Source organism: Balaenoptera acutorostrata, chromosome 12 (assembly GCF_949987535.1).
Source record: "Balaenoptera acutorostrata chromosome 12, mBalAcu1.1, whole genome shotgun sequence".
Lineage (NCBI taxonomy): Eukaryota > Metazoa > Chordata > Mammalia > Artiodactyla > Balaenopteridae > Balaenoptera > Balaenoptera acutorostrata.
In genome coordinates this window covers 26526958-26543130 of record NC_080075.1, presented here as the reverse complement: position 1 = coordinate 26543130, position 16173 = coordinate 26526958, and the positions used below count along the sequence as shown (strand labels likewise).

Genomic DNA, 16173 nt, shown 5'->3' with positions numbered 1-16173 from the left:
AATGGAATTTAGTATGCTATTATACCCTCAGACCTACTGTAGGACATGCTGTTCTTTGCTGTCCACTTGTGGCAGGATTCATAGTTTTTCTAACAGATACAGATCCCTATGCCTGATACTGTGAGGAAATGTTATACTTGAGCTCCACTCTTATCTCTCTCAGGCATTTTTTGGTATTGTCTAAAATGTAAATACATACAGTCAAGCTCCAGCATGATACCAGGCACATAATAGAAACCCAATAAATGTGTCACTGTGAGTGGAGGATAAGTTGATAGAATATTTGTGAAGGTTGATTAGGCAGATTAGATTGATTGAAAATCTTTCAATATTTTAAGTTTGCATCTCTTTCATTCCAGAAATTCTATGTCTAGAAATTTATATATAGCTCTATACGTGTATAAAGAGGTTCACATTGCAGCCTATCTGTAACAGAGGACAAAAACAAAAAAAAAACAAAAAACCCCCAAATTGAAAACAACTAAAAGTGCATCAATATTGGACTGGTCATGTAAATTATGTAATGTTGTGCAGCTATTAAAGAGCATAGAATGGATGTACACAAAAATTGACTGGGAAAATCACTATCCAAGACAGATTGTAGACTATGTATATAGTATGCTGCTTTTCTATAAAATACGGGATATCCATTAGGTACAAATACTTCCATACAAGATACAGTAAGTGTGAATGTAAGCACTTGGGAAACATCTGAAAGAACCACACAAGAAACTGGGAGAGTGGGACAACTTTCCGTGTCCTGTGCTATTGGAATCCTGAAGGTTACACCCACGAACTAATGGACCTCTGCTAGCCGCCTTCGGCTAAGGAGGGAATTGCAGGCATGAGAGTCCTCTTTACTAATCAAGCGTCTGAGTCGGCCGGCGTGATGACGTCATGTGGACGGGCGGTGGCGCATGCGCAGTAGAAGGAGGTCCGCGAGCTGCGTGGGCTCGTGCCTAGGCGCCTGTGGTTCGGGGCCTTGTGCTGGCACCGGGGGCGCCGGGTTGGCGACTTTGGCACTCTTGGCGTTGGGTGGGCGGCAGGTTGGGGGTCACATGAGCCAGTGGCAGCATGGCCGCGGGCGCTGGGGTCAGGGTCGCGGCCTTTCCGGACGTTCGTCGGCCAAGAGGAAGGGCGGAAAGCACAACCCGGAAAGGTAATACACCTTGGCCCCTGGGCCTGGGCTTCGTCTCTTGTGCTGTCTCCTGTCCCTGTTGCTCCCGCGCGCTGGCCGGTCCGCGCTGTGCCAGGGGGTATTGGTCATCTCGCGGCTCAGTTCACAGTAGCTGAAAGGGACAGTGTGTGATGTTCTGATTTCTCCCCATCGTTTTCAAAGGGAAGCTCTGGCCATTGCTCCTCGGGTAGAATGCAGAGGGAGTGCTTTTTAAGATGCGACTGTCAGTGTTGGGGACACTCCTTAATTACCAAAATGGAATCCCCTTCAATTCCTCAAGCTGTGTTGTTTTGGCATAGAAAATGTGAGTAATAGGAACTGGAACTAAGTTTGAGTGAAAAAACGCACTGATCCCGCCGAATTTTCCATCGAAACAGTTGATTTGTGTTGTCTCTAGGAATTCTAAAGGGCGTACTGTTGCTTCCTAACCGGTGTCATTTGAGAGATCTACCTCTGTACGTTCAAATGATTAATTTTGAGACTTTGCTCATGGGTGCAGTAAACCCTTTAATTCCCTAAGACCTTCCTTTCCTCCATCCCATACCCTGTTAAGCCCGCTTCAGTTTATCTCCAGAATTTATTTGGAATCTGTCAGCTCTTCCCCAACATCCTAATCCTGAACTTGCCTGTCTGTTGCGACTAGGTCCTAACTAGTGTCCATATATCTTGTTTCCTTCCAATCCATTTTTCACACAAGACACCTTAAAAGCAAGTTGGAACATTGCTCATAAACATCGCTCACAAACATTGTTTTGAGAATAGAAAACACACTGTTGGCCTTTAAGACTCTGCGTGGTCTAGAATCCTCTCTGCTTCTCTAGCCCCATCTTGTGCCACTTTTGCCCTCACTTTCTATGCTTCAGATACACTGAATTAACCTTAGTTCTAACTCATGTGACAGAAGTCAGTTCAGATATTATTTTTCACTGTGATTCCTAGCATTAAGGAATTTGATTATCAGGTTTTGTATGAGGACTAAAACTAAACTGGGAAGTGGAAGAATTGAGTTTAAACTATTTCAGTCGACACGCATGTATTAATGATACTTAAGTATTCAACACCGGGCTAGGTTTCATCAGGGATACAGAAGTTCTGGCCATCTCTGGTTTTGGATATCCCTTATTTGTTGAGACCTTTGCGTTGTCTGGTTGCCTTTTGTCTGTTTTCCAGATGGGAAAACAGGAACAAGGGAAGTATAGGTTATTACTAGGTGGGGTTGAATAAGTGGAGCAGCAAAATGCAAAGCAGAAAGAAGAGGGACGTACTCTAGAGGGATATGATTTCCATTTTCAAGGCGCCTTCGTCCTATGCAGGGAGACAGCCTAACATAAAATGTGCCTAACAAAAAAGATATTAATAGGTGGAAAGACTATCTCCCAGTTGGACAGCGGATGCCTGGGACTCGTTTCATTGCTTTCAAAGTTCCTTTAATACAGGTAAGCGAAAGTTAATACCGTATTCTTCCAGAAATCTGAATTCACCATATAGAGCCCTGGCTCTCAAACCCGCCGTACTCCATTTTCCCTTTATATAGCAAATACTTTTTAAATCTTCCTTTACTATCCAGAAGTGGAATTCATAGATAAATACAACCTACTTTTGTACTTAATTTAAAACAAAATAAAACACAAAACAATGTAATGCCCTAACTATAAATAAAGAATAAAGTAATTTGTAAGAAAGTAATATATATCTCAGTATGTAGATGTTTGGGGATGACTGTACTAGAAATAAAGAAATAGTCAGTTACTTGTACCATGAATGCAATAAACTATGGACTTTGATTGATAATAATGTGTCAGTGTTGGTTCATGAATTCTCACAAATGAAGCACACTGGTATGGCATGTTGATAGTGGGGAAGGCTGTGTGGGATGAAGGAGAGAGGGTATAAGTGGGAACTGTGTACTTTTTGCTCAGTTTTGCTGTGAATCTAAAACTGCTCTAAAACTAGTCTACTAATTTAAAATAAATAGTGTGCTGCTGGCAGTTGAATAACCAAACAGATCAATGGAACAGAGTATATAAATAAGCCAAATACATAAAAGAATATTTAGCAGTGAAAGCCATCCTTCATATATGTAGATATTCAAGAAGTATTTATTTATGTGTCTATTTACAGGCACTCTGCTTGGAGCTGGCAATACAGTGGTAGGCAAAATTGATGTGGTCCCTGCCTTCTGGGAGTTTACAGTCTGGTTAGGAGACCAACATGAAATAAACAAACATAGAAATAAATATATAGAAGTGAGCTTATTTTCTTCCGTCTAATCTCTCTGGAAGAAAGGATTGGAATATCGCTTGTAAATTCCAGAGGAGGAAACTTTACTTTGAATCTCATATGTTAGCATCACAGGGTTTGAATAAATGGATAATATCATAAAGGATTTTAAACACATGTTCTTTCTTATTTTATTCTCTCTGACAGAGTTTTGAAAAGAATCTTGCTCCAGAAGAATGTTTTTCCCCCTTGGATCTTTTTTAACAAAATCCAAGACCAGAATGAAGAACTTGGGCTGATTATTGACTTAACATATACTCGCCGCTCTTATAAGCCAGAGGTAAATGGAACCGGTAATTGAAAATGACCTTCTTTCTGATACTGTAATAATTCATAGTAATTCAGTAGTTATCATCTTATGCTAAGGTGAATCCTTGCCTTCTTTCATGGGTTCAAAAAGGGAAGCTAGTGGTTTCCTTAAATACACATTTCTAATTGCTGTTTCAAAATGAGATTAAAGATATGAATTGAACTATAGTATTTGGCAGTAGGTTCTAGATATGCTTAAGAAATTCTGTAAGCTTCCATGTTCTATATTTTTAAAATGAAGTAAACTTTTAGTAAGAATAGTAGTAGCCTAAAAGGAAAGAAAGGTATGACCATTATGTCTTGAGCACTTATTTTAAGCAGTTGCCTGAGCATGTTTAAGCATCACGGTAAAAGACAATTGTTCTCTAAGTTTTATGCCTTCTTTTTCTAATACCTTCTGATACAATACAGAAACCCATATATTCTCTTGGCCCATGTAGAATATACGAGTGCAAAAGAATTATCCTTCTTCTGACCTGTTCCATGGCCTTGGGAGACAGTAACACCAAATGTTTGTTAATATTTGTATAGCAGTTTGCCATTTAGAAAGTTCTTTCCTATCCATTGACTTAGTTAATCTTCACAACAGTCCTTTGCTGTTGAAGTGGAAGTAGTACTGATCTCTCCTACTGAGTGCTTACTCTGCACTTAGCTCAGAGGATAGACAACTACAATTACTAATTTTACAGACGATGAAACTGACTCTCGGAAAAGGAAGAATTGAAATTTCAACTCAGTTATTCCTCTTTTTTTTAAATTGTGGTGAAATATACATAAATAATATTTATTTTAACCATTTATAAATATGCCGTTCAGTGGCATTCAATACAGCCACAGTGTTGTATAACCATCACCACTGTGTATAACCAAAACTTTTTCATCATCCTCAACGAAAACTCTGTAACCATCAAACAGTAACAACCCCATTTTCCCTCCCACCAGCCCTTAGTAAACTCTATTCTATTTTCTGTCTCTATGAATTTGCCTATTCTAGGTACCTCGTGTGAGTGGAATCTACAATATTTGTCCTTCTATGTCTGGCTTATTTCAGTAAACAATGTTTTCAAGGTTCATCCATGTTATAGCATGTAACAAAATGCCATTCCTTCTTTGGCTTAATAAATCCCATTGTGTGTATATGCCATATTTTGTTATTCATCGGTTGATTGACACTTGGGTTGTTTCCACTTGTAGCTATTGTGAATCATGCTGCTATGATCATTGGTGTACAGATATTTGATCAAATCTCTGCTTTCAGTTCTTTTAGATGTGCAGTGTAGGTAGTAGCAGAGTTGTTGGATCATATGGTAGCTCTACGTTTAACCTTTGAGAAACTGCCAAACTGTTTTCTACAGTGTCGTCTTGTTTTTAAACAATTATCACAAATTTTAAACATATACAAAAGCATACAAAATACTGTGAGTGTTCCTTGTATACACATGAACTCATCCAGCTTTAATATTTACCAACTGATGGCTGTCATGTTTTATCTATACCCCCATGTGTTTCACCCTATTCCATATTATCTTGAAGCAGCTCTGAGACAACATTTAATTACACGTATACAATTTTGGTGTGTATATTTAAAATATAGGACTTTTATTCCTTAATATCATTTTTAAATATTAAGTACCCAGTGAGTGCTCAAATTTGCAGTTGATACATAATCTTATGGATGCAATACATGGACATTCCTATGAGGCTGCCTGGCAGTGTCGTGTTCCCTTTAGGTCTTGGCGCCTTTGGGACTCTTCATGCAAGGCACTGCAAGCACCCTATCGCTCTCAGGAAAACGCCAATTTCCTAACAGGGGCATTCCAGCACGTAAGACTGACAGCAGCCCTGTATTTCCGGCAGCTTTGAGGCTGAGGCTGTCCTTCTTTATTGCTGAGAAGTGCAACTATTCGCATAGATTCCGAATCCGAAACTTCAAAACTGCCCTAGTACGTTTAGTTTTAGGCGAGCAAAAAGAGACCGAAGGAGCACTCTGGCACTTTCCCGGTTTAATTTTGAACCAGGGAGTTGTGCAATGTGTGAATGGTCTATGGGACTTAAGACTTTCGGTAGGTTACGTGTCCTTGCACCTCCTCTAAGCGTAGTAGTCTTCAGGGGAAACTATACATTTTCAAGACTGCATGTAATGTCTAGTATCTGCGTGGCATAGAGAGAGGTCAGGTAAGTAAGTGTACTCAAAACGGACACTAAGAAAAGAGTGTTTTCATTGCAGCTCACGCTCTGCACTGAGAGCCACTGGCATTACACCTAAGACCTGCTAGAGCTGTGTTCTGGAGGTCCCTTGAATGCTTTGGCCATCTAGATATCTGGAGAAGAAAGCAGAGGGTTGCCTTTCACTCTGCTTTCAAAGAGGTGATCCTGAGGCCTTAGGGATGATAATGCTGTGCAGTCAGCCAAGAAGAGTGATCCTGTACACAGTGTTCTTTCCTGGGACACTGTTAGGATGCAGGTGCTGTAGGAAAAGCATACCAGAGATCCTGCACTACTTGCCCAAAAGTAAATGGAAAACCTCTGCACGCCTCAATTCGTGGATGGAATATCTGAACGATACATTGAAACTTGTGGAGAGGTCTAGCTTTCCCTTTGGCAATGTGGGCTCTGGGATGCCTACTGGAAGGCACAGGACACGCTCTGTTTCTAGAGGAACACTCTCTTTTCTCCACAAAGGCATTCTACCTGTGAAGAGAAGACAGGCAACAACACTGTTTCTCAGGAAACTTTGACGCTGCAAGTATCCTGCTCTCCAGTGGGGAAAATAGTGCTTTTCTCCCTAGGTCACCAATATCAAAGTTGCACACTGCATATTATGTGTAGTTTCTGACAAAGGCAAAGAGTCTCAAGCTGCACCCTGTCATTCCCTGTTAAAAGTTCGTACCAAAGCAGTTCTGCATGGGGCGAGTGGCGTGACGTACTTACTGCCTTGGGTTAGGCCTCGATGTCCATACACCTTATACAAGCTAGTTGGTGTTTCAAGAGAAAACTGTGCCTTTGTCAGGCTGCTTCAAAAGTCAACTATCTGCTTGGCATAGAGAGATGGCAAGTAGGGGTTCCCAATATACACCCTAAGGAGAGTGTTTCCTCATTGCAGCCCAGGTTCAGTGATGGGAGCCACTGGCCATACACCTAAAAGCCCTGCTGGACCTGCGTTCAGGTGGCCTTTAGAAAGCTCAGACATCTAGTTATCCAATGAAGAAAGCAGTGTGTCACCTTTCTCTCTGCATTAAGAGAGATGATCCGGAGGCCCAAGGTCCCTGCATGTTGTGAAGTCGCCCAGGAAGAGAGGTTTGGGACGCAGTGTTTTCCATGGGAGGTGCTGAGGATGCACGAGTCCTAGAAGTCCTGAAAAGCTCACTAGCGTGAAGGCACTACATGCACTACATTTTCATGGGAAATGCTGCACGCCTAATCTTGTGGATGCAATACATGGACCTCACTATGAGCCTGCCTGGCAGTGTCGTGTTCCCTTTAGGTATTGGCGCCACTGGGATGCCTCATGCAAGGAACTGCAATCACCCTATTGCTCTCAGGAAAACGCCCTTTTCCTAACAGGGGCATTCCAACATGTAAGACTGGCAGCAGCACTGTATTTCAGGCAGATTTGAGGCTGAAGCTATCCTTCTTTACAGCTGGGACGTGCTACTAGTCGCATACGTTCCCAATCCCAAAGTTTAAAACTGCCCAGGTACGTTTAGTTTCCAGTCAGTTAAAAAAGACAGAAGGAGCACTCTGGCAACTTTCCGGTTTAATTTTGAACCAGGGAGTTGTGCAACGTGTGAATGGTCTACGGGACTTAAGACGTTAGGTAGGTTAGGTGTCCTCGCACCTTCTCTAAGTGTAGTAGTGTTTAGGGGAAACTATACATTTTGAAGAATGCATGTTATGTCTAGTTTCTGCGTGGCATAGAGAGAGGTCAGGTAAATATGTGTACCCAGAACGGACACTAAGAAAAGTGTTTTCATTGCAGCTCACACTCTGCACTGAGAGCCACTGGCATTACACCTAAGACCTGCTGGAGATGTGCTCCAGAGGTCTCTTGAATGCTTTGGCCATCTAGCTACCTGGAGAAGAAAGCAGAGGGTTGCCTTTCACCCTGCTGTCAAAGAGGTGATCCGAAGGCCTTAGGGAGTGTAATGCTGCACAGTCAGCCAAGAAGAGTGATCCTGTATGCAGTGTTCTTCCCTGGGACATGGTGAGGATGCAGGTGCCTTAGGAAAAGCATACTAGAGTTCCTGAACTCCTTGCCCAAAAGTAAATGGAAAACATATGCACAGCTCAATTCAGTGATGGAATATCTGAATGATACTTTGAACCTTGTGGAGAGATCTAGCTTTCCCTTTGGCAATGAGGACTTTGGGATGCCTCCTGCAAGGCACAGAACACATTCTGTTTGTTTAGGAACTCTCTCTTTTCTCCACAAATGAATTGTAGAAGTGAAGACAACACAGGCAGCAACACTATTCCTCAGGAAACTATGAGACTGCAAGTATCCTGCTCTCCAGTGGGGAAAATAGTGCTTTTCCCACTACGTCACCAATATCAAAGTTGCACACTGAATATTACGTGTAGTTTCTGACAAAGTCAAAGAGTCTGAAGCAGCACCCTGTCCTTCCAAGTTAAAATTTCGTACCAAGGCAGCTCTGCATAGGGCGAGTAGCGTGACGTACTTACGGCCGTGGGATAGGCCTCGATGTCCGTACACCTTATAAAAGGCTAGTTGGTGTTTCAGGGGAAAACTGTGCCTTTGTCAGGCTGCTTCGAAAGTCAACTGTCTGCTTGGCATAGAGAGACGACAAGTAAGGGTTCCCAATATACACCCAAAGGAGAGTGTTTCTTCATTGCAGCCCAGGTTCAGTGATGGGAGCCACTGGCCATACACCTAAAAGCCCTGCTGGACCTGTGTTCATGTGGCCTTTAGAAAGCTTGGCCATCTAGCTATCCAACGAAGAAAGCAGTGTGTCACCTTTCTCTCTGCATTAAGAGAGATGATCCGGAGGCCCAAAGTCCCTGCATGTTGTGAAGTCGCCCAGGAAGAGAGGTTCGGGGCGCAGTGTTTTCCATGGGAGGTGCTGAGGATGCACGAGTCCTAGAAGTCCTGAAAAGCTCACTAGCGTGAAGGCACTACATGCACTACATTTTCATGGGAAGTGCTGCATGCCTAATCTTGTGGATGCAATACATAGACCTCGCTATGAGCCTGCCTGGCAGTGTCGTGTTCCCTTTAGGTATTGGCGCCTTTGGGATGCCTCATGCAAGGAACTGCAATCACCCTATTGCTCTCAGGAAAACGCCCTTTTCCTAACAGGGGCATTCCAACACGTAAGACTGGCAGCAGCACTGTATTTCAGGCAGCTTTGAGGCTGCAGCGATCCTTCTTTACAGCTGGTAAGTGCTACTAGTCGCATACGTTCCCAATCCCAAATTTCAAAACTGCCCATGTACATTTAGTTTCCAGTGAGCAAAAGGAGACCGCAGGAGCACTCTGGCACCTTCCTGGATTAATTTTGAACCAGGGAGTTGTGCAACGTGTGAATGGTCTACGGGACTTAAGACGTTAGGTAGGTTATGTGTCCTCGCACCTTCTCTAACCCTAGTAGGTTTCAGGGGAAACTATACACTTTCAAGACTCCATGTAATGTCTAGTTTCTGCGTGGTGTAGAGAGAGGTCAGGTAAGTAAGTGTACCCAGAACGGACTCTAAGAAAAGAGTGTTTTCATTGCAACTCACGCTCTGTACTGAGAGCCACTGGCATTACACCTAAGACCTGCTAGAACTGTGTTCCAGAGGTCCCTTGAATGCTTTGGCAATCTAGATATCTGGAGAAGAAAGCAGAGGCTTGCCTTTCACTCTGCTTTCAAAGAGGTGATCCCGAGGCCTTAGGGATGATAATGCTGTGCAGTCAGCCAAGAAGAGTGATCCTGTACGCAGTGTTCTTTCCTGGCTCACAGTGAGGACACAGGTGCTGTAGGAAAAGCATACCAGAGTTCCTGCACTACTTGCCCAAAAGTAAATGGAAAACCTCTGCACGCCTCAGTTCGTAGATGTAATATCTGAATGATACTTTGAAATTTGTGGAGAGGTCTAGCTTTCCCTTTGGCAATGAGGGCTCTGGGATGCCTCCTGGAAGGCACAGTATGTGCTCTGTTTCTAGAGGAACTCTCTCTTTTCTCCACAACGGCATTCTAGAAGTGAAGACAACACAGGCAGCAACACTATTCCTCAGGAAACTTTGACGCTGCAAGTATCCTGCTCTCCAGTGGGGATGATAGTGCTTTTTTCACTAGGTCACCAATATCAAAGTTGCACACTGCATATTATGTGTAGTTTCTGACAAAGGCAAAGAGTCTCAAGCAGCACCCTGTCCTTCCCAGTTAAAATTTCGTACCAAGGCAGTTCTGCATGGGGCTAGTAGCGTGACGTATTTTCTGCCTTGTGATAAACCTAGACGTCCTTGCCCCTTACAAAGGCTAGTGGGTGTTTCAGAGGAAAACTCTCCATTTGTCAGACTGCATTGAAAGTCGACTGTCTGCTTGGCATACAGAGATGGAAGGTAAGGTTCCCAGTATGAACACTATGCAGAGTGTTCTTTCATTGAAGTCCTGGTTCAGCACTGGGAGCCACTGTCCTTACACGTAAAAGACCTGCTAGAGCTGTGTATGGGTTGACTTTGGAAAGCTCGGCCATCTATCCATGCAATGAAGAAAGCAGTGCGTCGCCTTTCACTCCTCATTCAGAGAGACGATCCGGAGAGGTCCTAGGTCCCTGAATGTTATTAGGTAGCCCAAGAAGAGAGATTCAGGATGCAGTGTTCTTCCATGGGAAATGGTGAGGACGTGGAAGTCCTAGGATTCCTGAAAAGCACACTAGCTTGAAGGCGCTACTTAGACTACGTTTTCATGGAAAATGCTCCATGCCTAATCTTGTGGATGCAATGCATGGACCTTACTATGTGCTTGGCTGGCAATGTCGTTTTCCCTTTAGGTATTGGCACCTTTGGGCTGCCTCATGCAAGGAACTGGAACCACCCTATTGCTCACAGGAAAACGCCCCTTTTCTAAGAGGTGCATTCCAGGACAAAAGACTGGCAGCAGCACTATATTTCAGACAGCTTTGAGGCTGTAGTGATCCTTCTTTACAGCTGGGAAGTGCTACTATTCGCATACATTGCCAATCCCAAAGTTCAGCACTGCCCAAGTACGTGTAGTTTCTAACGAGCGTAAAGAGACCCAAGGAGCACTCTGGCAACTTCCCGGATTAATTTTGAACCAGGGAGTTGTGCAAAGTGTGAATGGTTTATGGGACTTAAGGCTTTAGGTAGGTTACGTGTCCTCGCACCTTCTCTAAGCATATTTTCAAGACAGCATGTAATGTCGAGTTTCTGCGTGGTGTAGAGAGAGGTCAGGTAAGTAATTGTACTCAGAATGGACACTAAGAAAAGACGGTTTTCATTGCAGCTCACGCTCTGCACTGAGCTGGCATTACACCTAACACTCGCTACAGCTGTGTTCAGGAGGTCTCTTGAATTCTTTGGACATCTATCTACCTGGAGAAGAAAGCAGAGGGTTGCCTTTCACTCTGCTTTCAAAGAGGTGATCCGGAGGCCCTAGGTAGTGTCCTGCTGCGCAGTCAGCCAAGAACAGTGATCCTGTACGCAGTGTTCTCCCGTGGGAACTGGTGAGGATGCAGGGCCTGTAGGAAAAGCATACTAGCGTTCCTGAACTACTTGCCCAAAAGTAAATGGAAAACCTCTGCACGTCTCAATTCGTGAATGGAATATCTGAACGATACTTTGAAACTTGTGGAGAGGTTTAGGTTTCCCTTTGGCAATTAGCCCTCTGGGATGCCTCCTGCAAGGCACAGGACACACTCTATTTCTCTAGGAACTCTCTCTTTTCTCCTACATAGGCATTCCAGCTGTGAAGAGAAGACAGGGAACGACACTGTTTCTCAGGTAACTATGACGCTGCAAGTATCCTGCTCCCCTGTAGGGAAAATAGTGCTTTTCTCACTAGGTCATCAATATCCAAGTCGCACACTGCATATTACGTGTAGTTTCTGACAAAGGCAGAGTCTCAAGCAGCACCCTGTCCTTCCCTGTTAAAACTTGGTACCAAGGTCCTGCATGGGGCGAGTGGCGTGACAACTTACTGCCCTACGTTACGCCTCAACGTTCGTACACCTTATAAAAGGCTAGTCGGTGTTTCAGGGGAAAACTGTGCCTTTGTCAGGCTGCTTCGAATGTCAACTGTCTGCTTGGCATAGAGAGATGGCAAGTAAGTGTTCCCAACATGAACCCTAAGGAGAGTGTTTCTTCATTGCAGCCCTGGTTCATTGCTGGGCCCCTCTGGCCCCTCATTAGGCCGTACACCTAAAAGACCTGCTGGGCCTGTGTTCGGGAAGATCTTAGAAGGCTCGGACATCTAGCTACCTGATGAAGAAAACAGCGTGTCGCCTTTCACTCCACATTAAGAGAGATGATCCAGAGGCCCAGGATCCCTGAATGTTGTTAAGGCCCAGGAAGAGACATTCGGGTCGCAGTGTTCTACCATGTGAAGTGCTGAGGATGTGAGTGTCCTAAGATTCCTGAAATGCCCACTAACGTATAGACACTACATGGACTACTTTTTCATGGGAAATGCTGCATGCCTTACCTTGTGAATGCAATACCTGGATCTTGCTATGAGCCTGGCTGGCAGTCTCGTTTTCCCTTTAGGTACTGGCGCCTTTGGGATGCCACACGCAAGGAACTGGAAGCACCCTATTGCTTTCAGCAAAACGCCCTTTTCTTAGGAGGGGCATTCCAGGAAGCAACAGAAAACTGGCAGCAGCACTGTATTTTAGGCAGCTTTGTGGCTGCAATGATTTCTTTCCCGGTGGGAAGTACTACTTTTCTCATAAGGTCCCAATCCCAACGGGGAACTCTGCCCAAGTACTTGTAGTTTCCAATGAGCAAGGAGAGACTGAAGGAGCTCTCTGGCACCTGCCTGGAATAAGTTTGTAACCAGGGAATTCTGTATTGTGTGAATGGCCTACGTGCCAATGTGCTAGGTAAGTCTACGTGTCCTCGCACCTTCCCAAACCCTAGGATTGTTCAGGGAGAAACTGTTCATTTTCAACGTGGCATCTCATGTCAAGTTTCTCATTGGCATAGGGAGTAGTCAATTATGTAAGTGTATCCAGAATGAACACTAAGCAAATAGTGTTTTCATTGCAGCTCATTCTCAGCACCTAGAGCATCAGTCATTACACCTAAGACCTGGTGGAACTGTGTTCGGGAGGTCTCTTGGAAGCTTTTGCCATCTAGCTATCTGGAGAAGAAAGGAATGGGTTGCCTTTCACTCTGCTTTCAAAGAGATGATCCGGAGTGCCTAGGAAGTGGGATGCCACTCAGTAGGCCAAGAAGACTCATCCACTACGCAGTATTCTTCCATGGGAATTGGTGAAGACGCAGGAGTCTTTAGGAAATGCATACCGGCATTAATGCACTACTTTTCTTAAGGGTTCATGGAAAACCTCTGCACGCATCAATTCGTGGATGGAATACCTGATCATTACTTTGTTACCTTGATGACAGGTCTAGTTTTCCCTTTGTGTACAGAGGGCTCTGGGATGCCTCCTGCAAGGCAAGGAAACAATCTGTTTCTCTAAGAACTCTCCCTTTTCCTCACATAGGCATTCTAGCTGTGAAGAGAAGACAGGCAACAACACTGTTTCTCAGGCAACTTTGAAGCCTCAAGTATCCTGCTGTTCAGTGGGGGAAAATAGTGCTTTTCTCATTAGGTCACCAGTATCAAACTTGAACACAACGTATTATGTGTAGTTTCTGACAAAGGCGAAGAGAATCCAGCAACACCTTCTCCGTCCCTGATAAAAGTTTTGTACCAAGACAGTTCTGCATGGGGAAGTGCCATGATGGGCTTACAACCCTAAGTTATGCCTAGACGTCCTTGCACCCTACAAAAGGCAAGTTTGTGTTTCAGGTGAAAACTCCCTTTGCCCAGTTGCACCGAAAGTTGACTTTCTGCTTGGCCTAGAGAGATGGCAGGTAAGGGTTTCCAAAGTGAACCCTAAGTAGAGTGTTTTTTCATTGCAGTGCTGGTTCAGTGCTGGGAGCCACAGGCCTTACAACTAATAGACCTGCTACAGCTGTGTTCAGGAGGACTTTGGAAAGCTCGGCCATCTAACTATGCAACGAAGAAAGCAGTGCTTAACCTTTCACCTCATTCAGAGGGATGATCTGGAGTCCCTAGGTCCCTGAATGCTGTTAGATCGCCCAAGAAGGGACATTAGGGGTTTAGTGTTCTTCTATGGGACGTGCTGAGGATGTGGGAATCCTAGGAATCCTGAAAAGCACACTAGCATGAAGGCAGTATTTGGACTACCTTTTCATGGAAAATGCTGCATGCCTAACCTTGTGAATTCAATGCCTAGACCTTACTTTGAGACTGGTGGGCAGTGTCATTATCCCTTTAGGTAAAGGGGGCTCCTTGATGCCTCAGGTAAGGAAGTGTAAACACCCTGTTTCTCTCAAGAAAACTCCCCTTCCTAAAAGGGGCGTTCCAACACGCAACAGAAGACTGGCAACAGCACTGTATTTCAGGCAGCTTTGAGGCTGCAACAATCCTTCTTTCCAGCTGGGAAGTACTACTTTTCTCATAAGTTCCAAATCTCAAATTTGAACACTGCCCAAATACGTGTAGTTTCCAAAGAGGCAAAAGAGACCGAAGGAGCATTCTGGAGCCTTCCTGGAATAATTTTGTACCCAGAGAGTTCTGCATTGTGTGAATGGCCTATGCGACTTAATGCGCTAGGTAGCTCTCCGTGTCCTGGCGCCTTTCCAAAGCCTTGAAGTGTTCGGGGGAAACTGTAAATTTTCAAGCCTTCAGGTAAGATCGAGTTTCTGCATGACATAGAGAGAGGTCAGGTAAGTAAGTGTACCCAGAATGGACACTAAGCAAAGAGTGTTTTCATTGCAGCTCACACTCTGCACTGAGAGCCACAGGCATTACACCTAAGACCGGCTAGAGCTGTGTTTGAGAGGTCTCTTGAATGCTTTGGACATCGAGTTATCCAGAGAAGAGAGCAGTGAGTTGCCTTTCACTCTGCTTTCAAAGAGGTGATCCGGATGACCTAGGTAGCATAATGCTGCACAGTCAGCCAAGAAGAGTGATCCTGTATGCAGTGTTCTTCCGTGGGACATGGTGAGGACGCAGGTGTTGTAGGAAAAGCATACTAGCGTTCATGCACTACTTGCCCAAGAGTACATGGAAAACCTCTGCATGCATCAATTCGTGGATGGAATACCTGAACGTTACTTTGTTACCTTGTGGACAGGCCTAGATTTTCCTATGTGTAAAGAGGGCTCTGTGATGCCTCCTGCAAGGCACAGGAAACACTCTGTTTCTCTAGGAAGTCTCCCTCTTCCTCACATAGGCATTCTAGCTGTGAAGAGAGGACAGGCAACAACACTGTTTGTCAGGCAACTTTGAGGTCACAAGTATCCTGCTTTCTAGTGAGGAAAATAGTGCTTTTCTCATTAGGTCACCAATATCAAACTTGAACACAGCATATTATATGTAGTTTCTGAAAAAGGCAAAGAGACTCCAGCAGCACCCTGGCCGTCCCTGATAAAACTTTTGTACCAAGGCAGTTATGTCTGGGGTGAGTGGCATGCTGGACTTACTGCCCTAGGGTAGGCCTAGACGTCCTTGCATCCTACAAAAGGCTAGTTGGTGTTTCAGGGGAAAAGCCTCCTTTTGTCACGATGCATCAAAAGTCGACTCTCTGCTTGGCATAGAGAGAGATGGCAGGTAAGGTTTCCCAATATGAACCCTTAGTACAGTGTTTTTTCATTGCAGGCCTGGTTCAGCACTGGGAGCCACTGGCCTAACACCTAAAAGACCTAGAACTGTGTTCAGGAGGAATTTGGAAAGCTTGGTCATCTAGCTATGCAACAAAGTAAGCAGTGCGTCACCTTTCACTCCTCATTAAGAGAGATGATCTGGAGGCCCTAGGTCCCTGAATATTGTTAGGTCACCCAAGAAGAGACATTCGGGATGCAGTGTTCTTCCATGGGAAGTGCTGAGGACCTGGGAATCCTAGCAGTCCTGAAATGCCCCCTAGCGTGAAGGCACTACATGGACCAGATTTTCATGGAAAATTCTACATGCCTAAATTTGTGAATGCAATACCTGGACCTTACTATGAGCCTGGCAGGCAGTCTCGTTTTCCCTTTAGGTAATGGCGGCTCTGGGATGCCTCATGCAAGGAAGTAGCAGCACCCTATTTCTCTCAGGAAAACTCCCCATTCCTCCAAGTGGTATTCCAGCACACAAGAGAAGACCGGCAACAGCACTGTATTTCAGGTAGCTTTGAGGCTGCAACGATCCTTCTTT

The 16173-nt window shown here is 44.5% G+C and overlaps 1 protein-coding gene across 2 annotated transcripts; it reads left to right on the top strand.

The window, feature by feature from the left end:
- Positions 1–958: 958 nt before the first annotated feature.
- On the top strand, positions 959–4952 carry LOC103000158 (RNA/RNP complex-1-interacting phosphatase-like). Of its 2 annotated transcripts, XM_057558058.1 has the most exons (3): positions 959–1159; positions 3605–3737; positions 4761–4952. In XM_057558058.1, the coding sequence occupies exons 1-3, from the start codon at positions 1059–1061 to the stop codon at positions 4818–4820; spliced, it is 294 nt and encodes a 97-aa protein (XP_057414041.1). In that variant the 5' UTR covers positions 959–1058; the 3' UTR covers positions 4821–4952. The 2 variants fall into 2 exon arrangements, 1 of the variants encoding a protein (XP_057414041.1); XR_009009892.1 differs by lacking the exon at positions 959–1159 and adding an exon at positions 1189–2613 and having other exon boundaries at positions 3605–4952.
- The last annotated feature ends 11221 nt before the right edge of the window (positions 4953–16173 follow it).

Excerpts from the sequence above, each read along its gene's own strand:
- LOC103000158 (XM_057558058.1), top strand. The coding sequence starts at position 1,059 with ATGAGCCAGTGGCAGCATGGCCGCGGGCGCTGGGGTCAGGGTCGCGGC. Across the intron at positions 1,160-3,604 it reads GGAAAGCACAACCCGGAAAG|AGTTTTGAAAAGAATCTTGC; the intron begins GTAATACACCTT and ends TCTCTCTGACAG. Across the intron at positions 3,738-4,760 it reads GCCGCTCTTATAAGCCAGAG|GTACCTCGTGTGAGTGGAAT; the intron begins GTAAATGGAACC and ends TGCCTATTCTAG.